The sequence below is a fragment of the Eublepharis macularius genome, chromosome 11, assembly GCF_028583425.1.
Source record: "Eublepharis macularius isolate TG4126 chromosome 11, MPM_Emac_v1.0, whole genome shotgun sequence".
Taxonomy (NCBI): domain Eukaryota; kingdom Metazoa; phylum Chordata; class Lepidosauria; order Squamata; family Eublepharidae; genus Eublepharis; species Eublepharis macularius.
The window spans coordinates 95,782,865-95,809,503 of NC_072800.1; the positions used below are offsets into that span (position 1 = coordinate 95,782,865).

At 46.7% G+C, this 26,639-nt stretch overlaps 1 protein-coding gene across 2 annotated transcripts in view; it reads right to left on the reverse strand.

The window, feature by feature from the left end:
• Positions 1-243: 243 nt before the first annotated feature.
• The window catches only part of SUSD2 (sushi domain containing 2), a 52,783-nt gene continuing 26,387 nt past the window's right edge, over positions 244-26,639 (reverse strand). For both annotated transcript variants that reach the window (XM_054991123.1, XM_054991124.1), the window contains exons 6-14: positions 21,969-22,170; positions 17,284-17,369; positions 16,870-17,138; positions 16,360-16,500; positions 15,095-15,253; positions 10,220-10,486; positions 3,907-4,179; positions 1,708-1,890; positions 244-723 (exon numbers count right to left, since the gene is read on the reverse strand). In XM_054991123.1, the coding sequence (XP_054847098.1) occupies positions 647-723; positions 1,708-1,890; positions 3,907-4,179; positions 10,220-10,486; positions 15,095-15,253; positions 16,360-16,500; positions 16,870-17,138; positions 17,284-17,369; positions 21,969-22,170 (1,657 nt within the window). In that variant the 3' untranslated portion in view covers positions 244-646. The remainder of the gene's footprint in view (positions 724-1,707; positions 1,891-3,906; positions 4,180-10,219; positions 10,487-15,094; positions 15,254-16,359; positions 16,501-16,869; positions 17,139-17,283; positions 17,370-21,968; positions 22,171-26,639) is intronic.

The following is a 26,639-nucleotide window of genomic DNA, read 5'->3' on the forward strand; positions in this document are numbered from 1 at the left end:
TATGGGGCTCCTTGCTACCTCTTGGAGAAGCACCATACAGCAAATCTTTGGCAGCAGACACTCCCACCAAGTTGGCAAACTGAACATGACTGTGATGGAAGAAACGACACTGGGCAAAATTCCCTGTACAATGCAAGTAACCCCACAGAGAGCACAAAAAGACCTTCATTTGCAGAACAGTCGGTTGCAGCTAAAGAGACACTTTAGCCTGTTGCAGCAATAAAAACCAAGAATTCAGAGGAATCTAGTAGACAAACGGTTTTATTGTAGCATGAGTCTCAAAACTGGGGCCTCCTTCATCAGAAGAATGAAATGGAAACTGCAGAGGGTGGCAGAGATTTCACAGGTGAATGAACGGACACATTCCAAAAGTAGCAGGCGGAGACAGCACGGGCCAGAGCTAGCTGAGGCAACGGGATCCAATCACAAGTGGCCAGCAAGCCTAGCACCAGTGAGGCTATTACTGTCTGACATGAGTCAGTCAACTGAGGTCACAGTTTAAGCCTGATCAAATTGCCAAAAAACATGAACCAAAATGTTCAGCCTGCATGTTCCTCTGTGCTGCCCCTTCTGCAGCAGAGGTTTGACAGTCAAAGCAAATTCTCAAAGGGATCCCTTCCACTATGACGGAGAGGCAAACAATGGGCTAGAATACCAGGACTGCAAGACTCCCCAAGCCAAGGATTCCAAATATGGTGCCGAAGGGGGGCTGTTGCTTGGTTCCTGCAAAAGAGAAGGGGCAGGGGTGGGGGGGAGATGTAAAGCTTGTGCATGTTGTTTGTCTGCTTCTCTGCTTGTGCTTGTGGATGTAAGAAACTGGCAGACGTGATTCCAGATGCTGGATTCCAGATGTCCCCCCTTAGCTGTCTCTTTTCTAAACTGTAAAGTCCCAGACCCTTTAGCCTTTCCTCGCAGGAAAGGGGCCCTAACTACATGCCCAACTAATTTAAAGTTGCAAGGCTTCAAAGGAGTGGGGCACTGAAGGAGTGGGGCACTGAAGGAATCAACTTTAATGAAAGTGCTCTCCAGCACGGATCGAGCTTGGCTGGATCTGTGCTGCAGACCACTTTCGTCAAAGTTAGTTCCTTCAGCGTGTTACAACATATGCCCCACTCCTTTGAAGGCTTGCAACTTTAAGTAACAAAAGAGCCTTGAAGGCAGATGCTGGCAGGGGGATCGGGGCCATCCGGTGTCCTGCCATGTCTATGATCACCTGCCCCCTGGACAGGTGGGGCGAGCTTGTGCTCTCTGCACGCAATGCTGGGCTCCCAGGGAACAGGCCTTGTTTTAGCGCGTTGCTCTCTAGTGTGGCTTCTCTATGTGCTCTGCTGTTCTTACTGTCACCCTCCTTGACTCTCAGCATTCCTGCCAGCAGTCAACCCGAGCTGCTGCCAGTGCTGCACAGAAAGGGCCCTCTTGGTTCCGGGGGGGGGGGGCTTCCTCCTTTCACTGACGCTTGCTGTTGGGCCCTGCCCCATTTATGGCATTTCATCCGTTAACTCAATCATATACGACTTAATCGGTTTTACATATTTTCATCCTCCCTTCCCTTTTGTATTTGGAATTCAAAGGGCTTCTTCAAATCCTTTTGTGCTTAGCCCATAAAGCCAAGAGTTTTTGATGGCATTTATAGCGGTGTCTTTTGCTGAAATGAGCAGGCTGGAGTGGCAAAATACTGCGTGGCAGCGGCTCTGCACCACAACCTACCTGCACTTGGGAAGCAAGTGGTTGCGTCTCCGGACCACTCCCCGTTGCTCTGGCACGTCCTCTCTGCGGATCCTGCAAGGGTGTATCCGGGATTGCAACAGAAGCGGACGACTGAGCCTGCTAAGTAGTTGGTGCTGTCTTTCCTACCATTTGTGGGGAGTGCCAGCCAGTCACAAGAAACCACTAAGAGAGGGGGCAGAAAAACCTGCTATTGGTAAAGTCTCTCATGATTTACAAAGCAGGAAAGCCCTGGGCGTACCACAGTGACATGGCGGCTATGAACAATTCCCGATTCAGCCTCCACATCTCCTCCAAGATGGGATCTCCAGCTGTGGATTACCTTTTGGGACCTCGTTGGCCTGGATGGACTATCGGGCTGGCCATGTATGAGGGGGAAATATAGAGAACTCGTCCTCTGATAACCACTCAAGAGAAGGAGCATCAAAACGGGGGTCAGAGCTGCTGAGCCCAATTCTCTTCTCTCGCTCTAGAGCTGGGCTAGGCAAGGCAACTGCTCACCTGGGCACCTGGAACTTGAAGTCGATTATTTGCCCAATAGGTGCAGTGCCAAAACACACAAAATGTTGTATTGTCGAAGGCTTTCACGGCCGGAGAACGATGGTTGTTGGGGGTTTTCCGGGCTGTATTGCCGTGGTCTTGGCATTGTAGTTCCTGACGTTTCGCCAGCAGCTGTGGCTGGCATCTTCAGAGGTGTAGCACCAAAAGACAGAGATCTCTCAGTGTCACAGGTGTGGAAAAGATGTAGGTCATTTGTATCTACTCAGGAGGGGTGGGGTTGAGCTGAGTCATTCTGTAAGAGTTTCCCAGGGTGTGGAATGCTAATGGCGGGAGGCTTCACTGAATCCTGAGGAGGTTCTTTTGCATATGGATTGGTGCTTGATGTGCTAATCTTCTCTGCAGGGCTATTGTCGGGTGTGGAGTGTTTTGTTGGCCTGGTGTTTTTCAGAACTGGAGCCCATGCTCTGTTCATTCTTAAGGTTTCTTCTTTCCTGTTGAAGTTTTGCTTATGCTTGTGAATTTCAATGGCTTCCCTGTGCAGTCTGACAAAGTAGTTGGAAGTGTTGTCCAGTATTTTGGTGTCCTGGAATAAGATACTGTGCCCTGTTTGAGTTAGGCTATGTTCAGCCACTGCTGATTTTTCAGGCTGTCCAAGTCTGCAGTGTCTTTCATGTTCTTGTCTTCCAGACAAGAATAAAAGAACATGAAAGACACTGCAGACTTGGACAGCCTGAAAAATCAGCAGTGGCTGAACATAGCCTAACTCAAACAGGGCACAGTATCTTATTCCAGGACACCAAAATACTGGACAACACTTCCAACTACTTTGTCAGACTGCACAGGGAAGCCATTGAAATTCACAAGCATAAGCAAAACTTCAACAGGAAAGAAGAAACCTTAAGAATGAACAGAGCATGGGCTCCAGTTCTGAAAAACACCAGGCCAACAAAACACTCCACACCCGACAATAGCCCTGCAGAGAAGATTAGCACATCAAGCACCAATCCATATGCAAAAGAACCTCCTCAGGATTCAGTGAAGCCTCCCGCCATTAGCATTCCACACCCTGGGAAACTCTTACAGAATGACTCAGCTCAACCCCACCCCTCCTGAGTAGATACAAATGACCTACATCTTTTCCACACCTGTGACACTGAGAGATCTCTGTCTTTTGGTGCTACACCTCTGAAGATGCCAGCCACAGCTGCTGGCGAAACGTCAGGAACTACAATGCCAAGACCACGGCAATACAGCCCGGAAAACCCCCAACAACCAACACAAAATGTTAATTCTAATCTATGATGTAAGAAACGATGGCAGAAGAATTGAGTTTACTGCACCTGTGTATCCCATGGACTAGCACCTTAATGGCAGCAACTTAAGGGTAGCATGGGCTCTGGGGTATGAGCTTGGTCTGGGGTGGTGGCTTGGCTTGTGGAAAGAGATTCCTTTCCTTGAGACTGTCTTGCTAGATTTTTCGGGAGCCAACTGATCTCAGGCACCAAAGAGATTTTTATCTGTTCCTTTTCCAGGTGTTTCTCTTGCTGCACTGAATGGTTTGTACTGCAAGTGAAGGTACCTTTGAAGCGAGTTCTGAGCAATACCTGAGGGCTTTGGCCTCTGCCACTGCCTACTTACTCACGGAAATCTTCCACGGCAGCATTCACAGGCTCTACTCACCTGGCTGCAAATTCTCCTTGAGACGCTTGTAATTCTGATGCGACCATTTAGTGCTGTTCCCCACCGCAAGATCCCTGGTGGTCATGACATCAAACCTGCAGAAAGGGTCCGTCTGGCAGAGCAAAGCCATCTCCTTTTGCAGGGGGTCGGCGGGGTCCTCGGAGGGAGAAAACACTGGCACAAAGGAGGTGTTGTGCTTTGGTCCATAGAAGAAGCTGTGCAGTAAGTGTGGCGTGTCGTATGTCAAAAGCGATGTTGAGTTTCTAACAGCCCCTGCAAAGGGAAAAATGGACCATGTGACTCCTAAGGAACGTGAGGAAAGTCCTGGAGATCCCCAAAGAAGGGCCTCCTTTCGTATTCATAGGAGTACAAGTGTTGTGAGGCTGCTGTCCGGGGAGCGGGAATGGAATTGTCCCTCCCAGAATTTTATTTAAAATACTTATATGCTTCTCTTTCTCCTCTCATCATTAGGATGCTGGGTAGATAAAAAAAAAACATCCATATCAATAGACAATAAGTAGTACTCTTTAAACGTCCACAAGACCAATACATTGCAAAACCCACCTATTATTTGTTGCATATTTATAAATGAATATGCAATAAATAAACCATGCAAATAAAGAATGCCTCTAAGAGGGGACTGGTCTGTCGGGCCCCTCAGCTCTCCCCTCTCCCGATCCTGTTTCCGAGGACCGGTCTGCCCAGAACCAGCATTCCTGTATTCAAACCCAAATTGAAAGGGTCTGGAAATAAAATATTCGCTACCAGTTTTATTGTTACAGCCTCTAGAACTTTGGTACTTTGTTTTGCTTGTCTTCATAGAGGTTTGTGTTTATCCCTTTCCCTCTGATTCAGAGAGCAAGCATCCTGCTCAGTTATAAAGGGTTAGGGTCCCTTCCCCTTCCATGGCTCAAACTGAAGAGCCCTGCCCAGGCTGACCCAGAGTTAGGGGGCAGAGGCAGGCATTGGTGGAGCAAACCAAGCGCTGGGTGTGTGTGTGTGGAGCCTGGAGCAAAACACTTTTCAAACTGTGCTGCTTTTCCTGGCACCAGAAGTGGCCATCCCCCAGTTGGACCCCCAGGGCTTTTGCAATGTCTTAAAAATAATCATTTCCCTACAGTTATAGCAACTTACCGTTATAACAATACATGCAGGATGCAATTCAACTAACAACCCCCACCCCAGAGAAATAACATTTCTTTGCCACTGTCGCAGCCCCCTCGCAGGCTTCACAGTGAGGGCTCTATAGCATGTTTCTGTTCGACCCAGCCACTCACTGTCACTCTAGATCTGCCAGCCCTCTCTACAACCCCCAGCTCTGGTGTAAACCAAGCAGCTGGGGTTCTTTCTGAAGGTGGCAAAGGAGGCACCAAGAAGCTTCCTCCGAAGGTGGTGGGCTCTCCTTCTTTGGAGGCTTTTAAGCAGAGGCTAGAGGGCCATCTGACAGCAATGCTGATTCTGTGAACCTGGGCACATCATGAGGGGGAGGGCAGGAAGGGTTGCATCAGTGCTTATGTTCTCGTGGCCCCGTCTTACATGCCCCGAGTAATGCTGATTACCACTTTGGGGCCAGGAAGCAATTTTCCCCAGGCCAGGGGGGAGGTAAGTGTGAATTTCCTGCATTGTGCAGGGTTTTTTTATTTTTATTTATTTTATTTTATTTGGACTAGATGACCCTAGAGATCCCTTCCAACCCTATGATTCTATCATTTAAAAGGGCTTATGGGGCAGCTTGAATGGGCTTGGACTTAACTGATTGGATATCTGTTTATTTTTAATTATTCATTTTTAACTGTATTCAGTGAATTGAATATTAACAATTTTGTATTTTATTTATTGTTGTAGTTTGGAAGTGACTTGATGACACATAACACACACAAACTTCCTTGGGCCCTGGCTGTCTTGGGAGAAAGATGGAGTACAAAAATAATCTAAATAAATTTATCTACATACAAAAAGATAACAGCTAATTATAAACTTTTATCATAGTTGTGTAATGCGTACTCCTGCACCCTTTAGCATTTAAGTATGAAAGAGGAAAGTTGGACACTCTTTCCTGTTGAAATATCTTATAGATTATTTGAAAAGAATCACTTTATTCCAAGTAAACTGGACTTATTCCAAGAAAACTAAGAGCCAGGCTACAAGTGACAAATTACACTTGCCTGGCAAGTGAACAAACTCGCGTGTATTCCTCCTTGTTCACTTGCCATTCACTTGCTCTCCACTTGATCAAGTGGAGTGCAAGTGAATGGCAAGTGAACAGGGAGGAATACATGTTAGCAGGGCTTTTTTCTGGGAAAAGAGGTAGTGGAACTCAGTGGGTTGCTCTTGGAGAAAGTGATCACATGGCTGGTGGCCCCACCCCCTGATCTCCAGACAGAGGGGAATTGAGATTGCCCTCCGCACTGCTGAGTGGCATGGAGGGCAATCTAAACTCCCCTCTGTCTGGAGATCAGGGGGCGGGGCCACCAGCCATGTGACCATTTTCAAGAGGTTCTGGAACTCCATTCCACCGCGTTCCCGCTGAAAAAAAGCCCTGCATGTGAGTCTGTTTACTTGCCGGGCAAGTGTAATCTGTCACTTGTAGCTTGGCTCTGAGTGCTTGTTAGATTGGAGGATACTGAGATGTAAACAGAGGTGAAAAAATTCTTATTAGCCTGAGGTCTTTGACCATAGCCCTTCTTTAAATGGTTTTGTTGTAGGATCTTGAAAAAATCTTAACAGAATTATATCATATCTCCTAAGATGGTCCCACTGGAACAGAAGTAATGAAGGTATCCTAAAGGCAGAAAAAGTAACTCTATTGTGATAAATGAGGCTGTGTATCCCTTCTACCATCATAAGATCAACATAAGATGGATACAATAAATAAGCCCAATGTCTCCTTGCCTGCCACGTAGTTCCCCAATATATAAATCATCCCTGATAGGGGAAGACAAACCCCCACGGCAAGATCACTCTCTGGCCAGACACAGCCTGGAACCGTGAGTTCAGCTGCGCGTCCATTTTCTCTGAGGCTAGTTTATGTAAATCCTGAGTTCTACCCCATATTTGCATTCAACTCAGTAGATGGTTCCTTCACAGAATTACCTTGAAAATCTTGCCTAGGATGTAGCCCTCCAAATAAACTAAGACGGGGTAAAACTAAAACTATAAAAATACAGCACGGCACTATCCACTGCCACTCGCTGCCTTCACACACCTAAATTACAGCTGGAGGCTTTACGTCCTCTTACAGTTAGGCAAATATCATAACAAAGATAACATAAATAAACAAAAACAAACAAAGCAAAGACTAAAAGCAGATCAAATACTTTATCTGACCAATGACTAGTTATACTAAATGACCTTCTCTCTCATAAACAATGCCAGCTTGACCAACTCTCTTGCCCAAACAAGCCAAAAAAGGAGAAAACAACAGCGGGTCAGAAGAAACTCCTTCTCAGCAGCGTACTACATTCCTACAGATCAATTTCTTTCTCCCCTAAAGAAACCAAACCAAACCATAAGAAAAAGATTAAAAACATAAAATTAAACTAGAGCACCTGGTATCAGGAGGACTCTACAACCCAGATCTCTTAGCTGTATTAAGCAGAGGACAGTGCTCTATTTTAAAAGTTCCAAGTAATTATCATGTTATTTATTTGCTATTAATCTTCCTTTGCTTGATGTGTTTTTGGTTGGCAGGATAATTATCTCTTTGTCTTGGCTTTTAATGGTATGATGCTATGCTCTCACATTTCCCTCTTGACACTGATTTTAAAATATCCTAATTTTCCTGCAACCTTTCTGTTGGGTTGGCATTGTCATGGATTAAGAGTAGGACAAGACTATTAATTTAAGAAAGGGTGACAGTTATATACCTTTCCTTGCCTACAGACAGCCCCCCAACCTTAAACGACTTCTCACTCACAACCATGAATCGGCCAGCAGAGTCACCAGCACAGGTACCATGCCCTGCAACAGACCCAGATGCCAGCTCTGCCCCTATATCTACCCAGGGAATACAATTACAGGACCCAATGGCATCAACTACACTGTCTCTGGCTCTTACAGCTGCTCATCCTCCAATCTGATATATGCCCTCATGTGCCAACAATGTCCTTCTGCTCTGTACATTGGACAAACCAGCCAACCTCTACACAAAAGAATAAATGGACACAAATCTGACATTAGAAATGGAAACGTCCAGAAACCAGTGGGAGAACACTTCAATCTACCAGGACATTCCATCAAAGACTTAAAGGTCGCTGTAGTTCAACAGAAACCTTTCAAAAACAAAATCCAACGGGAGGCTGCTGAACTGGAATTCATATGCAAATTTGACTCTGTCAAGCTGGGACTGAATAGGGACTATGAATGGTTATCACATTATCACAGGTAACAGATTTCCTTTACAGAGGCGGGGTCTGGGGGAGCCCAGTGACACCTGGCGTGGGCTTTCGGGGAACACAGATCTCTTTGTCAGATGCATCTGGCAGGGAGAGCTGTGGTTATCGAAGGCTCATACTGCATTGGAATTGGATGGTCTAGCTGTTTGGCTGCTACAAACTAACAGGGCAAACTCCTTTGAAGCCAACTGATCCACACACCGAAAGGAGATGTTTACATATACTAGCAAAGGAATGTTTTGGTTTCCCCCCCCTAATTGCCTCTTCTCTCTCCTCCCCTTCTTTCCCTCCTCTCTGTATTTGACCAGTCTCTGTATCATGCGTCTGACGAAGAGAACTGTGATTCTCGAAAGCTTATGCTACAATAAAATTGGTTAGTCTTAAAGGTGCTACTGGACTCTTTTTGATTTTGCTACCACAGACCAACACGGCTAACTCCTCTGCAGTTATATGGAGATGAACTTATGTGTGCCAGGGAGGCTTGGAAACCCTGATTTCTACAGCATCTAGGCATTTTCATAACCCAGCGTAGAAACACTGGACCCATTACCAAAGAGCTCTGTTTAAACATAGAGATACAGAGCTGGAAGGGACTCTCAGGATCATCTAGTCCAACCCCCTGCACAATGCAAGCAATTCACAGCCGCCGCCGCCCCCCCTCCCTCAGTGACCAAAATCCTCCAGCAGGATTGGAGTCCAGTGGCACCTTAGAGATTAACGAGATTTCTCAGGGTATAAGCTTTTGAGAGTCAAAGTTCCCTTCTTCAGATGCTGGAAGTACTTTTGCATATGCAAGAATTTTTGCAGAAAGGGAAGGGTGTGAAAAACTGGGGTAGAGAAGCATCCTCGGCTGGAAGTGGTTTGACAGGGCGATCACGGTATGTGCTTTTGGTGAGAATAACAAAACTGCCGCCATCAAGCAATTCAGCTACTGTGTTTTGCTTTGCTTATTGAAGCTGGAAGGTTAGGGCTTCTAGGTGTCTGTCAGTGGCAGGGAACCCCCCGCCCCCACCCAGGAGTTTGCCCCACTGCCTGCTGATCACCCACCTGTGGCGGGCAACCCAGGCAAATGCACAGTGTGCACGTTCCTGGCGGGGGGCATGATGACATCATTTCCAGAAGAGGCATCATTGCACCGGCCATGTGAGTTGTTCCCGTACTTTGTGATTCTTTGAGAATGGGCCCCCTCAAAGCGCAGGAGCACTCCTGTGGCCACTGCAATGATGTCACCCACTTCTAAAAGCAACGTTGTCATGCAGAGGCATGCTCATGAATAGCATGGCTCTTGCGAGGACCCCTTTCACTGGTAGCCAATGGGCACCTGGCAACCCTATGTAAGGCGTTTCTCCGGAGCAAGGCCTCAGAAATTCTGCAAAGTCACTTGCAAAAGGAGGGTGAGTGGGAGACAGAAATCAAATCGGTATGGGGCCTAAAGCTTGCGACAGTAAATGCCCATCAGAGTTGCTCTGAGTAGGGTAGCCATACTGAAAGGGAGGGGTGAGGAGATGGGTTGGGAACAACATCAGCTGCATTGCTATGTCGCTGTTGAGGAAAACACAGAAGCAACACAGGGTAGCTCGAGGAATTGCTGGAAACTCCATGGTAGAACCATAGAGTTTTCTCCGGAAGTGAGGTTGCAACATAGCTGACACCGCCATGTACATTTCTTTTTCTCCTGCTGCCACCTGGAGCAGTGGCACGCAACCAGTACTGCCGGCAGAAGGCCTCCCACCCTAGCAGGAGGCCTGGCCGCCCGAGCTGTGAATCCCCTCAGAACAAAGATATCCTGCCCCCCTTCAACCCCGAATGTTGGGGAGAAACTCTGTTAGTGCACGTCTACTGGCCTCTTTGCACGTCTCCTCAGAAATCCATTTATTTCCGGGAGCAAGATGAAATTAACAGGCCAAATTCCCACTTACAATCTGCTCCAAATGCGAACAGCTGTTCCGAGGTGCTGCTGCTGCTGCTGCTGCTGTTGCTAGGAAGAATCGTTCCATTGCGAAGGGTAAAATCGTCCTCTGGATTGTTATTCATGACTCCAAAGAGGCCCTGCGTGTGGCCCAGAAACTGCCCAGGCAGCAGAACAGTCACGCCCAGCAACGTCCCACTTCCTCTCACTTCTACTCCAGCTCCGGAGGAGAACATCACAGTCGCACTCAGCCCAGGTACAGCGTACAGAAAGAGACCTGTGGCAGAGAGGACAAGTGACCACCTCTGTGGGCAGAGTTATGGGGCATGCACTTATGGGTCAAAGAAGCAATCACACACACACACACGCCCAGCCCTCCTGTTGATAATTGGAAGTGCCAAAAGGTTTAGGGACTGTAGACTCTACTACTGTGTATTTTCTGTTGCTGTAAGTATGTTTCTATTGGGTAGTTCCATGTTGTTTAATAGGACTGGTTTTTGTAATGATCCTCAACAGTCAAAGTACATAAAGATTCTTGGTTTTACATAAAATTAACAGACTTACCCAGCTGGAAGATTTCTTTGTAGTTCAGTCACACCATCAGGCTAAAATTCATACCAGGTATGTTCAGAATCTCCCTCTTGGATACACACCTTAACGAGGTGAGGGGGTTTGAGTGTGTTAGTGAAGCTGAGAGAGAGCAACACTGTCAGGAGCACAGCCTTGGTTAAGAGTCTAAACTGGAAGAGCCACTCAAGGTGGAATGGTCAATGCTGGGACACCAGACAAAGATGCCTCCACCCCTTTCAGGAATCAACGGTCACATCGGCAGAAGAGAACTGGATGTTCCAATGGTGATGGGAGCAGAAGAACTCTTGAAGGTTAGCTACTGGGCATCAGCAGTAGTGGAAGGTGACACTGGCAGAGGATCTTTCACAGACAACGGCAGCGTCACTTCAACTAACTCTGGTTAGTATAGTGAAGCAGAAGAAGGCAATGGTAAACTACTTCTGCTAATCTCTTACCTTTAAAACCCTATGATGAGACAATCCACAATGAAAAAAAGATATAATGCTGGAAGACAGGATCCCCCAGGTCAGATGGCACTCAATTAGCAACTGGGGAAGAGCCAAAGACAAGTATGAATAGCGCTATTCTTAATGATGGGACTGGATTAAAGCTGAAAGGACGTCCAGTTGCGGACATGAATAGATGCAAAAGGAATGTCCAAAGCTGTGTGACACACACAATGGGAATATGGAATGTGAGAAGCATGCAGCCAGGTAAGTTAAAAATCGTAAAACAAGAAATGGAACATTTAAACATTGCAGTCCTGGGTGTGAGTGAACTAATGTGGACCGACTCAGGACATTTTCAGTCAGAAAATCACATAGTGTTTTACTGTGGAAATGAACTCAAAAGAAATGGTGTTGATCTAATAGTGAGGCAAGGCACAGCACAAGCAGTTAAGAGCTACAACGCAAATCCTGATTGAGCAATATCAATCAGACTTCAGGGAAAGTCTATTAACATAACCATCCTTCAAGTTTACACTCCAACTACAGTTGCTGAGGAGGAAGAAATTGAAAACTTTTACACAAGTGTCCAAGAAGAAATTGATTGTACACCTAAACAAGATATGCTGATAATCATAGGTGATTGGAATGCAAAAGTAGGCAATAAGGCAGAATACAACATTGTTGGAAAATTTGGACTAGGATCATGAAACGAAGCAGGAGAGCGGCTCATAGAATTTTGTGAAGCCAACAACCTGTTCATTGCTCACACATGCTTCAGGCAACCAAGAAGACAATTGTATACGTGGAAATCACCGGGTGACCAATACAGGTACCAAATAGATTACATAATTGGAAGCAGACGATGGAGAAGCTCTATTCTCTCCGCTAAAATAAGACCAGGAGCTGATTGCGATACAGATCACGAGTTGCTAATATCAAAAATTAGAATAAAGCTGAAGAGAAACACTAACAGAATCATAGTGCCAACATACAATCTAAATAATATTCCTGAAGAATTTAAAGACCAGGTAAGGAACAGATTTGCAATACTAAGTTTTCTTGATCGTGAGCCAGAAGAACTGTGGGCTGAAACCAGAGATATTATCAAGGAAGAATGTGCAAATACTATTCTTGTAGCCAAAAGAAAGAAGTCTAAATGGATGACTGAGGAAACTTAAAATTGCTAAAGATAGACGAGAAAAGCAAAAGGCAACAGAACTAGGGTCAAAATTCTAAATGCAGTTTTTCAGTGGCTTGCATGCAGAGACAAAGAAATTTATTATAATAACCAGTGCAAAGAGATAGAAGAGAACAACAAAAAAGGAAGAACAAGAGACTTGTTCCAAAAGATCCAAGAAATCAAAGGGAAATTCAAGCCACGTCTTGGGATGCTGAAAGATCAACATGGAAATACAGTATCTGATCAGGACAAAATAAAGGAGAGATGGGAACAATACACTGAAGAACTATACAGAAGAGATGGAAGGGTGACAGATACTTTTGATGAAGAATCTTTTGATGAAGAACCAGAAATCCTAGAAAGTGAAGTAAAGACTGCACTAAAAGCAATTCGGAGAAACAAAGCACCTGGATTAGATGGAATACCAATAGAGCTACTTCAAGCTACAGAAATAGAGTCCATCAAAATCGTAACAATACGTCAACCAATATGGAAAACAAAGCAATGGCCCACAGACTGGAAATGCGCAGTCTACATTCCAATCCCCAAAAGGGGATACCAAGGAATGCAGCAACTATCAGACAATCGCGTTAATTTCCCATGCAAGCAAAGTGATGCTCAAAATTGCACAGCAAAGACGCTTACCATATATGGAACGAGAAATGCCAGATGTTCAAACTGGATTCAGAAAAGGAAGAGGCACCAGAGATCACACGGCAAATTTACAATGGCTAATGGAACATACTAGGGAATTTCAGAAGAAAATCAGCCTGTGTTTTATAAATTACAGCAAAACTGTATGGATCAGCTGTATGGATCAGCTGTATGGATCATGAAAAGCTTAAAAGAAATGGGGTTGCCACAACATCTGATTGTTCTGATGCGCAACCTGTACTCTGGACAAGAGGCTACAGTCAGGACAGAATATGGGGAAACAGAATGGTTTCCAAATGGCAAGAGTGTCCGACAAGGATGCATATTATCTCCCTACCTGTTCAACCTCTATGCAGAGTATCTCATAAGGAAAGATGGATTAGATCTAGAAGAAGGTGGAATGAAAATTGGTGGGAGGAACATTAACAATTTGAGATACGCAGATGACACCACTTTACTAGCAGAAAATAGTGAAGACTTGAAACGACTACTGACGAAGGTTAAAGGAGAAAGCGCCAAAGCAGGATTACGGCTGAACATTAAGAAGATAAAAGTAATGACTACCAAAGAATTACACAATTTTAAAGTTGACAATGAGGAAACAGAAATTGTTCAAGATTTTCTGCTCCTTGGCTCAATCATCAACCAAACGGGAGACTGCAATGAAGAAATCAGAAGAAGACAGAGACTCGGAAAAGCAGCTGTGAGGGAACTAGAGAAGATCCTTAAAGATAAAGATGTCTTTCTGGGAACCAAGATCAAGATAATCCATACTGTGGTATTCCCCATTACTCTGTATGGATGTGAAAGTTGGAGAGTGAAGAAAACTGACAGGAAGAAAATTCATTCATTTGAAATGTGGTGCTGGAAGAGAGTTCTGTGGATACCATGGACAAATCAGTGGGTACTAGACCAAATCAAGCCTGAATTCTCCTTAGAAGCTAAAATGACAAGACTAAAGCTATCGTAGTTTGATCACATCATGAGAAGACAAGAGTGTCTGGAAAAATCAATCTGGAGTAACTCTGCTCAGGATGGCACTGCAAAAAGTCCAAAAGGCTGATGTTGGCTAGCCAGAACTCTACTCCAAATGTGCAGCCGTTTCTGCCTAGTGGTTGGCTCCCTTGGCCCCGGGCAGTTTTACTCTTGTTTGATAAAGTTGCCTCTTTCCATACTTGCTCACTGAGCCAAAGCTCCCAATCATTCTGAGGGTTCAGAGGGTTCTTTTTTTGTGGTGCATATTCTTGGCTGGGTTTTTATTGATTTTCGTTAATTTTCCAAGCAAATAAGTAATAATAAGTACATTTACACTGCCGTCCAAAGCACTGACTCCAGTTGACTTAGCCATGTATAACTGCTGAGGAGGGGACCCTTCGAATGCGGCTCTTGTTCAGATTCTCCTCGTCTTTGCTGCCGGGCGTGCTGTTTGTGCACATCATCTTTTCATCTGCTTTCCTTCATCTTGTTTGCTCCATCCCGAGAGTCGATTATGATTTGACATTTGTACAGTACGTTCCAGGGTCCAAGTTTTGTTTATTCTGCCCAAGAGAGGCCGTTTGTCCAAGACGGCACAGAGAGCTGCAAGGTACTTCGGCAGGGGTCTGAGGCAGTGTCTTCCATGCCCAATCCCCAGCCTCTTCCCTTTGGCTTCAGAGGTAGTCCTTCTATTTCTTTGCCACTTTTATGTTGCCTCTCTTTTGCTGTAGTAGCTTTTGCTTATTTATCTCACTATTTTCTGTCTCGTTGACAGAAATTATCAGGTCTTCCCCTGATCATTGTTTTTGCCTTGACCTGGATAGCCCAGGTGAGCCTGATCTTATCAGATCTCAGAGGCTAAACAGGGACAGCCTTGGTTAGTAATTGGACGGGAGACCTCCAACCAAGACCAGGGCTGCAGAGGCAGGCAATGGCACACCACCTCTGCTAGTCTCTTGCCATGAAAACCCTTCGGGGTCACCATAAGTCACTCCACCACCACCCCTTGTTTTCACTCAGAGAGGAATCTGTTGCTGCATTTATTCAGTTGCCCTACCTTTCAAGTCCATCCATGTTTGCTCAGAGAAGTTGACGGCCCTGTGATTCAAGAGCACCTCCAACGTGTTGGAATGCTCAGGAATGCGCATCTCGACCACATCTGAGTTATTCTCCTGCATTGCAATAGCAGCGAAGCCTGTCACCTTGGCCTCAGTTCCTACAAGAGATTTAGGACAATCCGTGTAATACATCAGATCCCTAGGAATCTTTTGAAATCTATATTAAAATATATATTTGACTTTTTGGGCTACTAGGTCCTCAAACCAGCATAAAACCAGATAATGAAACAGTATTAAATCTTATTAAAGATACAACAAAATTAACTATTAAACACCAAATTAATTGAAAACCAGGACCAACATTCTAAAACCAAGAATGCCAAGGGTATTTGCTCTCTCTCCCTCTGGCACTCCCTCCCAAGATCTCCCTAAACTGCTGAAGGGCCGCCGAGTAGCATTCTTCAAACAATTGGGAGCCCCCCTTACAGGCATTATATCCTAGCCTACGTTTGACCAGTTTGCTAACCAAACTATCATAGGACATTTTGTCAAATGCTTTGCCAGAATCAACATAATCCTCATGATCTATTAAGTTAGCAATTTGAAAAGAGCGCCAAGTTCGCTCCAGCAGGATCTACTCTAGAAAAAAGTCTATGTGGGCTTCTACTAATTGCTGTATTCCTCTGAGTTTGGGCAGTGGAGAATATAATGAGCTTCAGGGAGGGAACGGTCAGATTTAAGATTTAAGATGGTGCGTAGGTTCATACCAGAACAGATGGTCCTGCTATTTGGGTCTCAAATCATGTAAGGCTTTCAAGGTACTAACTACCACCTTGAGTTAAATTCAGAAGAATACGAGTAATCAGTAGAGGTGGGGTAAAATAGAAGTGACACGATCACACCTCTGGACTCTTGTCAACAGATAAGGAGCAGTGGTTTGTACCAACTGCAGCTTCTGATTGTCTTCAAGGGCAGCCCCCTGCAGCATGCATTGCAACAGTCTAGCCTCAAAGTTACTGAAGCATAGATCAATCAGTGTGTCCAGATCAGCAAAGTTCAGAAGTTGCCAAACCTCTCAAAGTGAAGCTATGAGGGTTGGAGTAAAGTAAGACAAGGTGTGGCCAGAACAAGTTGGATGTGGAGGGTTGGCAGATGGAGAAAGTTACCTTGCAAGATTAGGCTGGGAAAAGGGCCTCTTAGTTCCTTCCTAGTGTCTAAATCTAAAGTGAGTAGAAGATGATGGTAACAAGTGCTCCAACCTTACCATTCAGTAATGCTTGGCGAGTTCTCCCTTGCACTCTCAGGGAAGTTAGGTGGGATTCCAACACTGTGTATTCACCAAGGCCTTTGAATGTGAAATGTGTCCCGTCGAATGTGATGAAGTGAGGATCTCCAAAAGCGGAAGCTGTTAAGAGGAAGCACGGGATGTTAATGACAAGGAGGTGGTGCGGGATTCCAGCAAGTGGAGGCTTAGCTAAGAGAACAGCTTGTCTTGCTTTATTTCCAGTGGTGGTATTCAGGTCATTGTTCATTGTAAAGGAATTGCTTTAAAAATTGAATCTTATTACATAATGCATTAATGCATTAATTAGCTAAAATCTATCCATTTAAAAAATTCTCCAACTAAATACACATTCCCAAACTCAGAGTCTACATAAGCAGGCTGCATAAATGATTGAAACGTTTTGGTGCTAATAAATTGTTGAACCATTTTGAACCATAAGCTTCTGCTACATTCTGGAAAGGGGTAGTTAAAGACAGGGGAACCACATACCCGCTCTAGGGGGTCGGTAGCGCTTGCAGCCACTTGAAGGACGGTGCTTGAAGTAGTAAGAACAGTTCCCAGACCATAAGCAACAGTAGTAGAAGCTGAGGACGTCATAGAGCCAGTGGGAAAAGCCAGGGATGCGGGGGGGCTTGTTGTAAGGAGGAGACCCCCAGTCATGCCCGCGATCAGGCGTGCTTCCTCCAGTGGAGTCTCCGGTGAGGACCTGCACTCCTGTGGCGTCATAGCAGCATTGCTGCCCAGCAGCGTAACGTGGGCTGGTTGGAGAGAGGGAGAGAACAGGAAGTCAGGGCTGGCTCAGCGGCTGAGGCTGAAAGCCTGCAGCATTCACAGGTCTTCGCAAAGGAAATCACAGGTTCCGGGCACAAACAGCTAGGCCTGCTGCTGAAAACAAAGCCTTACCTGGCCTGAATGCCTCTTACGCAGTGCACAGCTCCCGGGTGGTAAGTGCACACACTTCCCTTCTCTATATCACAGCCGTAATCTGTCTGCAAAGAAGAGAAGGGATATTGTTCAGATACAGACCCCAACCATTGGCGATGGATCCTTGTCAGCCTGGGCGGTCTGGAGCACTGCAGCCCCTTACTGTCTTGTAATTTAACCGAGTAGTTTGTGTTGCATCTTTTCCTACGAGAGCTCACTTTTCCACTGTGTTACACAAAGTTGTTCCTAATGGGAATGCCTCCACTGCATTTCTGCTCCTGGGGGTCAGCAAACTGGCTTTGGCCCTGGTAGGCTGTGCTGAGCTCTCCCAAAAGGGCCTGCTGTCTGATCGAGGGCTGGCCGGGGTTTCAGAGCCTCGGTGCTGGACTTTGAAGAGATGCTGACAACAGACGAAGAAGACGGGCTGGGACGGGGGAAAGCCAAGCTAAACCGTGCAGCCATTCTTATTAGGATACTGCTGTAGCACCGCCGCCACCCTGGCAGGATTGCGGAAGGGTTTCCTCTAGCTTTTAGGAGAACTACAGTGAAACACAGGAACATTCTGTCCAGACTCAATTAAGCCTTGAAGCTTGTTTCATGCAATCGAAGGACAAATGCTAGCAGAGAACCATGTACTCTGTCCTCAAAGGAATGGTGTGAGAAAACTGTCATGCACTTGTACTATAACACCAGTTTACAACTGGTGGAGTCTCCCAGGAAGCCAAGCACACTGGCCAGGACAATCAGACTGGGACAATGATTAGGTGTGGGGGATTGCAGACACCAAGCGCAATTCTCCCAATAGTTATATCGCTTGTGCTTCTATCAAAGGTTAACTTGGAGTGGGGGGGGGGGAGATGAGAGCGAGAGAAAGACAGAGAATGGCTCAACAGGGCCTGCTGCAGGTGCTGCTCTGCACATGGGCACAATCAACAGCTGCCCATACATGCACATTCTGTGTTGTAGCCCTCCCCTTGCAGAATGACCAGCCTGAGGAGTCCAGGAAAGCTCTCACAAATAACAGATAACATCATATAATAAAAGCACAATAAAATCACATTTAAAAGACAAAATTCAGTAGACTCAAAACTCAGGAGGCAGCCCATGTTGCTTAACCTAGCCAAATATCTCATGGGTGGGAACTGGTAGCCAATATAGAGTATATCAGTAGAAACCAAGGTGAGGGGGATGCAAAACTGAATTATTCAGGAGGGCTTTCTTATATGAGTAGGACGGCTGCACTGTAAGGAAACGGTTCAAAAATAATAGGGACTTATCATTGGTAAAGGGATAGGGACCACAGATTATACTGCTGAATACTGTCCGTTGCTGTAAGTATGTTCCTACTGGGTAGTTTCTGCCCTGTTTCAGCTCTGGATCAGATTTTTGCTTGTTTTCAAATTTCTAGAAATGCTGCATTTGAATAGCCTACTGCATTGTTTCTTGAATGCCCTAGCTGCTGATCATATTTTCTTACATTGTATAATCTGCCTTCACTCTGGACTCTAAATAACAAACATAAATAAATAATCAAAGCTCCAGTGTGGGGTAGTGTTTAGAGTATTGGGGTAGGATCAGCCTCTGTAACCTGCCTCACAGGGTTGTTGGGAGAATGAAAGAGGATGCCACATACTCTGCCCTGAGTTGACTTGACACGAGCGAAACAAGTGATTGATGCACTCCAAGTGGGAGATGTCTAGATAAAGGACGCCACAGGAACTCACACCCCGAGCTCAGTATTCATAACTGCTACAACTGATTAGAATGGCTCTTTCATACAACACCAGGCATACAATCATTGATCAAAATCACAGGGACAATATTTTATTGGTGTGCTTAAAAACTGTGAGTGGTCAGTTAATCTGGGCTAATGCCAAAAAGGGGGTTTGGAGGCCTGGCTGTTTTGACAGAGAGCCACAAGGACGAGTGAGCCTCCAAAGTGCTCAGTATACATGCCTGGCTAGAAATCGCCAGTTCACTGCATACATGGACACCTGTTTCCCATACTCCCTTGTTTAATTGTTTATTTAGGGGTTATTTATTTAGGGCACTTCCATGCCACCTCTTCAGAATCTTGCTTGAAGGCTATTAAAATAAAAAATATAAAAAGCCATTGAAAACACAAGCTATTAGACACAAGCAGCATAAAAACTATTAACAAAATAGAGCAGGCCGTTAAAAAGCTGGTTAGGATAAAAACTCCTAATTAAAAGCCTGGGTTCAAATACATGTTTTGGACCAGTGCCTTAAAAAAAGTGAAGCGGGCACCAGGCAAGTCTTGAAGGGGAGGGTGTTCTAGAAGCATGATGCTGCCACAGAAAATGCCTTGGGTCTACTTGCCACCCGTCTCACCTCTGAAGTTGAGGAGGGCAGAGCCTGCCAGGCTTGAGAGGCAGATCTTAACTGGTGGGCTGGACAGTATGGGGCGGGGCTGCCAGATCTTCCTAGCAACTGGCGGGGAGGGCAGCACTCGCTGGTGGTCTTTCCTTCGCAGGGACGTGCTCCCAACCTGAGCATAACGATGTCACGCCTGGAAGTGATGTCATCGCACCAGCTGTGGGAGTGCTCTAAGAATCGACCTGTTTGGGGCCGAAATTTGGAGCACTCCCACAACCAGCATGACCACATCGCTTCCAGAAGTGATATCATCACACCCCAGCCGGGAGGGCCCACACCACGTGTTTGCCCAGGTTGCCTGCCAGTGGCAGATAATCGCCGAGTGACTTGCCACCTCCTGCTGCTCACTAGTGATCTGTGGGCATGGGGCAAACTTCGGGGAGTTTGCTGATCACTGTGCAAAAAGAGTGTGGGTGGGGGAGAGCTTCCCCTCTTCATCTGCTCCAGGTGGAGATATTTTGTGCATGTGTGGCAGCAGCAACAGGAAAACTGTCTCCCCCCCCCCCCACACACACACTGTTTTGCATGGAGGAGCTCTCCTTCCCCAGGTGGCTTTCCAAGCCTGTTTGGGATCTCCTTTTTTTATGCAAGCCATTCCCTAGAGCTGCCGTGTGTCTGAGCAAGCCCAGGTTGGCTCCGTGATGAATTCGTGAAGGAACGTATGTTTAGAGGGACCCTCAGTGTCAAGTCTCTTCTTAGGGCCTTAAAGATAAGAATGAACACTTTGAATTGTGCCCAGAAACAGGCCATTTCTTAACCTGAAAGTCCATGAGTTTCAGAATCTCTCCTAGTGCTTCCTCACTCAAATTCTCCTGTTCACGAGCCATGGCTTCTTCACAGCCCAAAAGAACTGCAACAAATCGAAAGGTAAGATGGCAACCGCCTCTGCTTTAAGAGCAAGGCCGGCTGCTTCCACACAGAGTGTTTTTTCTCTGCCTTGGCTTCCAAGTGGACATGCTTTTCTTTTTAAGTAACCACCCAACGTCGTGCCCGAATCATCCTCTTTCCCTGTTTCCCCCATCGCCAATGTGTTCTTTCCCAAACCTGCTTTATTCCAATCATTCTGGGAAGACTGATGCTCCTGTGCATAAGAAGGCCATGTAGAAGGAATGGTGCTACGATGGTCCTACCCTCCTTGGTGCCATTTTCCCATCACCAACACTTCTTGGACACCATTTCCCCAATATCTTTCCTGCCATGACATCACCAGTTTTTTTGCAGGCTTAAAAAGAATAAAACTCTGGCACTTACAATTGTGCCACAGCACTCCATCGTCACTTATCTCGGTCCTCTGAATTCTCCATTTTCATTTTTAAAAAAAATAAAATAAAGAAGCTAGAAGGAAAAAGGAGCAGCCTTGAAAAGAATGGGGAGAAGTTGCACAATGGCTGGAGAAATACTATTTGTACGTCAATATTGCAGTACACCCTGTAAGAATCTGTTTCCACCTATGTATTTGCAATCTGATTAGAAATTATTACAATGTGTTAGAGTACTCACACGGAGAACAAAAAAAGTTTTGCAGCCATGACGACCACACTCCCGAGATCCGATGCAGAAGGGAAAAATCAGAAAAAAAGAAGAGAGCAGACAGAAGAACTCCCTGTGCGCAAGCTCCGCCGCCAGCACGGATGCGTTCTTAGGGGATGTGAAAGCAACGCAGAGAATCTTTACCATGTGGAATCATCAGCAAGTAAGCATGTTGCCTGGCAAAATATGGGCCCCGATCCTCTGTTTGCCTCCTAATGCTAATGCAGGCATGGGAGGGGAGGGTTAAATCTTTCCTTGCCCAGCAGTTTCCCCCAACAAGGGCACTGCCCCCCTGGCAATACTTCCATTCCTAGCTGAGCTCTTGAAACAAGTCCAGCTTGGGGCAGGGTGTGTTTGAGGGACAGAACTGGCAGGCAAGAAAAGGTTTAACACCCACCTCCCTTCCACAAATCACTGATTCCCCACTGCGTGTGTTCCTGGCCCAGATATTAGTTAGGGAATGTGGTGGCAGAACAGACCGCACCACCCTCTGAGAGAGAGAGAGAGAGAGAGAGAGAGAGAGAGAGAGAGAGAGAGAGAGACTTATGGAAAACCCAGCCTCTTACCAAGTGGCTGCTTTTTAGGCACAAATGACACTGCTGAAATTCCATCACAGAATCTCCACATTACGTGCAGTTTTGCTCTCAGTAAAGATATTTTCTATTTATGAAGTCCCTAATGTAAGTCAGCATAAGGCAGTCAGAGGCAGGGTAGTGTGGATCTCATTAGCAACATACATGAAATCGACCCGTGTCTGCCCTGGCCTGGGCCAAAGTGCAGGGGCAGTCAATAATCTCTGTCAGGAAACTGGGCAGGCCCATCTCTTTGGCATCCCACGCGTGGCACTTGGCTGCTGCCCACGCAGCTGAGTCTTCCCTAAAGGCCTCTTCCAGGTGCCAAGCCAAGGCATGCTCCGAGCTCCAGATGGCGGCCACATTGCTGAGGGTGGAGGATCAGACAGAGACAGGCATTATTTATTTGTTTTTATTTACAAAATTTATACCCCACTATTATACCATCAGCTAACAAATTAAAAACGTACATAATAAAATCAGATCTGAAAACCCATAAAACCCAACAAAAACACATCATTAACATGATTAAAACCAGTGCTAAGATGCATTCAAAGACATAAAAACAACAATGAAAATATTGGGCAGGAAGGAGGGATCACTGAGAGAGGCCAAACAAAACAAAGTCTTAACTAGCTGGTGGAAGATGGCAACAGAATGGGATGGACGAGTCTTCCCGGGGAAGGAGTTTGAGTTTTGGTGCCACCACTGAGAAAGCCCTTTCCCTGATTGCCACCACCTAATCAGAAAATGGGGGCACCCAAAGCAGGGCCTCCAAAGATGACCTTAGTGGTCAAGTAGGTTCTTAAGGGAATAGGGGGCCTGTTGGTTCCAAGCCATATACGGCTTTAAAGGTCAATGTCAGCAGCCTGAACCCTAACCCTGGAAAGAGATTGAGAACCAGTGTAGACGGGCCAAGACTGGAGTGATGGGGTCCCTGCAATCAGATGGAGGGGAAGAAATGCTGGACCTACCATGAAGGTTTCTTCTCTTCAGTGGGGGCGAGGTCCTCCTCCTCCTCCGGGAAACGCCTCCCACTTGCTCCAAGGCAGAGCTTATGCTAACGGAGCTCACTGTTAAGAGGACTGGCAGGGGAGGGGCCTTCTCAGTCCTGCAAAAGCCAAGCTCCGTGAAAGAGAACGGGGATGCTAGAAAACACCAGGCAACTTGGCAAGCCAGACTTGCACCAGTCAATGGGCCCATTGCATTGGAACTGAACTATATACAACGAGATCTGAGCGAGGCTCCCACGCAGTCCCAATCGGGTGGGTGAGGAAGAGAAAAAACCTTCCTGGTAGCTCCACATGTAATTCTCCTCCAGCGGGGTGGGGGGGATGTCCTCCTCTTCTGGGGTGTACCAGAAGTAAGCCAAGTTAGGAGGAAGGACCTCAGGATTAACCATCTACCACCGCTGCAGTTCTCTGTGCCCAAAGGCAGCTTCAGTCGAGGCCACGCTGTCAATCTTGTAATGCCTAGCAAAGGTGGGAAAAGATGACCAGGTGGCTGCCCTCATATTTCATCAATGGGGTTACTAGAGGAAAAAAATGCCTATATTGCTGCTGCTCTGGTCAAATGTGCCATTACTAATTTGGGAGCAGGGAGGTACAACACTTCATATGCCTTGAAAATACATTGCCAAATCCAAGAGGCAATGATAGCAAGTACTGTGAGAAAGGCAAGTGAACATCGAAGAAGGGCTGCCCTCTTGACATAAAACACAGGACTCTGCAAACTTCCAGCTTGTGCTACAGTTTTCCCTTTTCATGTACTGGGACAGGAAAGAAGGAGGGCAATATGACCTGCTGGTTAACCTAGAAAGAAGAGCTCTAAGGTTTTCCTTTCAATTTCCACCTGGCTAGTTGTAGCCATTTGTGTTCCAGGGGAGAGAAAAGAGGACCCTGTTGTAGTCGGGTTAGCAACAGCGGAATCCTCCAATGCTGAGTTACTGCCATGTTGACTGGATCCTAAACCCACTGCCTCCTGGGCCAGAAGGGGCAGAGAGAATCACTAAGACCACCTCCCTCCAAGCTCTGTTGAGAAGTTTGGCAGACAACAGAAAGGGTGGAAAGCCATACAGGAGACCTCCTGCCATGGATAAGCTAGAGCGTCTTCTGCTGCTACTTGAGAGGGTTTGAATTGAGGTGCGAACTTGGGAACTTTGCAATCTTCTGCAGTCACGAAAAGATCGAGACAAGGATTCATGAAGTGATACACCATCAAAGTATCACTGACTACTCCCCTGGGTCTATCTGCTGTCTGCTCAGTGAGTTGCCTTCTATATTTGGGGCACATGGAAATGTTGAGTTTGAATGCCTGCGAAGCGTTTTTCTGCCCAATTCAGGAGTCGAGACACCTTCATCTGCGGCACGTGGAATTGTGTCCTGCCTTGTCAGCTGATGTGTGCTTCTTCTGTAATACCCATCTTGACTGGAAGGTGCCTTCTGACTCTTCGATGCTTGCAGGCTAGCAGTGATAACCTGATTGCATGCAGAACCAGTCAATTGATGCTGCAGTTCCATTCCCTCAATGCCCACTCCTCTGAGCCAGCTGAACGAAGCTAAGGGCTCCACAGCCCAGAAGACTGGCGTGGGTTGTCAGAACCAGGGGCATCAAACAAATGAAAGCCACTCCCCTGTCCAAACTGAGCCAGTCGCACCACAAAGTCAGGATCTGTGTAACTTTGGTGATATTGCAGGATTTGAGTCCAGTGACACCTTAGAGAGCAACAGGATTTTCAGAGTATAAACTTTCAAGAGTTAAGGCACCTTTCTTCTGATATTGACAATCTCTTGTGAAAACTTAGAATGTCCTTTTTGAACTGTAGAAGAGTCCATAGGCGGGGAAGTGGGTGGAAACAGGCCCATTGAAACAGGTGTGTGGTGCCCAGTTTGGCTAAAGCCATGACATTCCTCTTCCTTCTTGCTTGTAGGTCTCTGAGCAGCCTGGATTAGGCTGACCCACTTCTCCTCTGCAAGGAAAACCTTCACCTGAGAGGTAAAAGCACTTGGCCCCAGAGGAGTAATGCCCTGCGTCAGGTTCAGATTGCTCCGGGGGACGAGCCCTAGGAAACTATGATGATGCAGAAGGCACAGGGTCTTGCCTGGAGCCTGCTGAGTGCCCTCCCTGGAGAGGGATCATGTCAGCGGGATGTCCAGGTTGCCATATATGTGGCAACCTTGAATCTAGAGGGATGCCACCAAGACAATCATGAGCTTCGTGAACACCCTGGGAGATAAAGAAAAGCAATACGCTGACAGTGCAAACCCTTGGAGTAATGTGTAGGAATCGCCTGGTAGTTGGGTACATTGGAACATGCAGGTACACTTCTCTGAGGTCAACTGAGGTAAAAGATTTGCCTTGATGGAGAACTTCTAGAATGGAATGAGGGATTTGACTACCATCTTGTTTAAAGACTTCAGATCCAGGTTTGCTCGCCATTTACCTGATTCCTTCAGCACCAGAAAAAGGCTGAAATAGACTCCCTTGAAGAGCTGATCTTGAGGCATTGGTTCTATGGCTCCAATCTGCAAGAGATGTACTGTGGCCTGAAACATAAGGGAGGGTTGCGGAGGGTTCCTGGATTTGGAGGAAGGGACAAACTTGAAGGAAGGACGGCTTACGGACTCCATCTTCTAACCCGGCTGAATAATTTTTCTGACCCATCTGTCTTGCATGGATGGGCTGAACCGCTGCAGCAGCACCTCTAAGAGTATAGTAAGGTGGCGCCCGACTTTTTGCTGAACTGATGGTTCTTCTGGGTCGACTGGGGGATGAAGGCTGAGCCTTGTTCGTCTCTGTTGTCCCTATTGTCCTTTCCCTAGAAGGAGGAGCAAAAGGGACAGAGGGAACAACTCCGTGAACTGTACAGGGCCAGATCTACGGTTGCCGGCACCCAGGGCAACCGAAGACTGGCTACTTGCATGTGCAGCGCGCGTGCACTCCCAGCGCTGCATGATGACGTCATTTCCATGACGTCATCACGCAGGGCGGTGCGTGCCACCCCGCAGCAAGCTGGCTGTCCCAGCGCACTGTGGAGCTGGCAGCGGCAGTGCAAGTGGCTGGGAGGCCGCCCACGCCATTCGCCTGCCCCGCAGGACAGGGGGTGCATGGCAAGCACGCCCCCTGTCCTGCTGCCCGCGAACTCCCGGGGATGGCAGCTGCGCCCAGCGCCCCCCCCCCCCTTTGGTGGCACCGGGGGCAGACTACCCCCCGCCCCTCCATCGATCCAGCCCTGGACCTGGACCCAGTTCTTGTCTCTAACAGAGGAAGAGGAGCTGGATGGCATAACCTCCCTTTTCTCCTTGATTCCAGCTAAAACCTTCCCCAGAACTGGATACCCAAAAAGCTTCTGGCCAAGGAATTTTTTTGTGGAGATACTGGACTTCGAAAGGAAGTCAACGCCCCAATGCCTGAAACCATCTAGTAGAGGTTTGGGGGGTCACTCCCTGACCACTTGCCTCCCTCCATCTCAGGGCCAAGATAGACGTGCAGGTTTTAAAACCCAGACCCCACTCAGATTCCCTGCAGCTACACAGCAGCTTTGGGGAAATAACTTAAAAATAAAGGAGCCCCTAAATGTTCTCAGAATGCCTCCATAGGGGGAGGAGGGGCTCCTGACTTCCCCCTCAAGCCATTTCTCTTTGTCAAAATAGCAGGGGAGGGAGGTTCCCCCCCCCACGTTATTTCTGCTGCCCTGGAGAATTCTGTGCATACGGAGCAGTAAAAACATGAGGGAAAATCTCCTGTGGCATTGTGTCATGGGGAAACATGCCCTTCTCCTGCAGAGGCATTCTGAGGCCATTTGGGCTCATTTTATTTTTTAGCAGCCATTTTTTA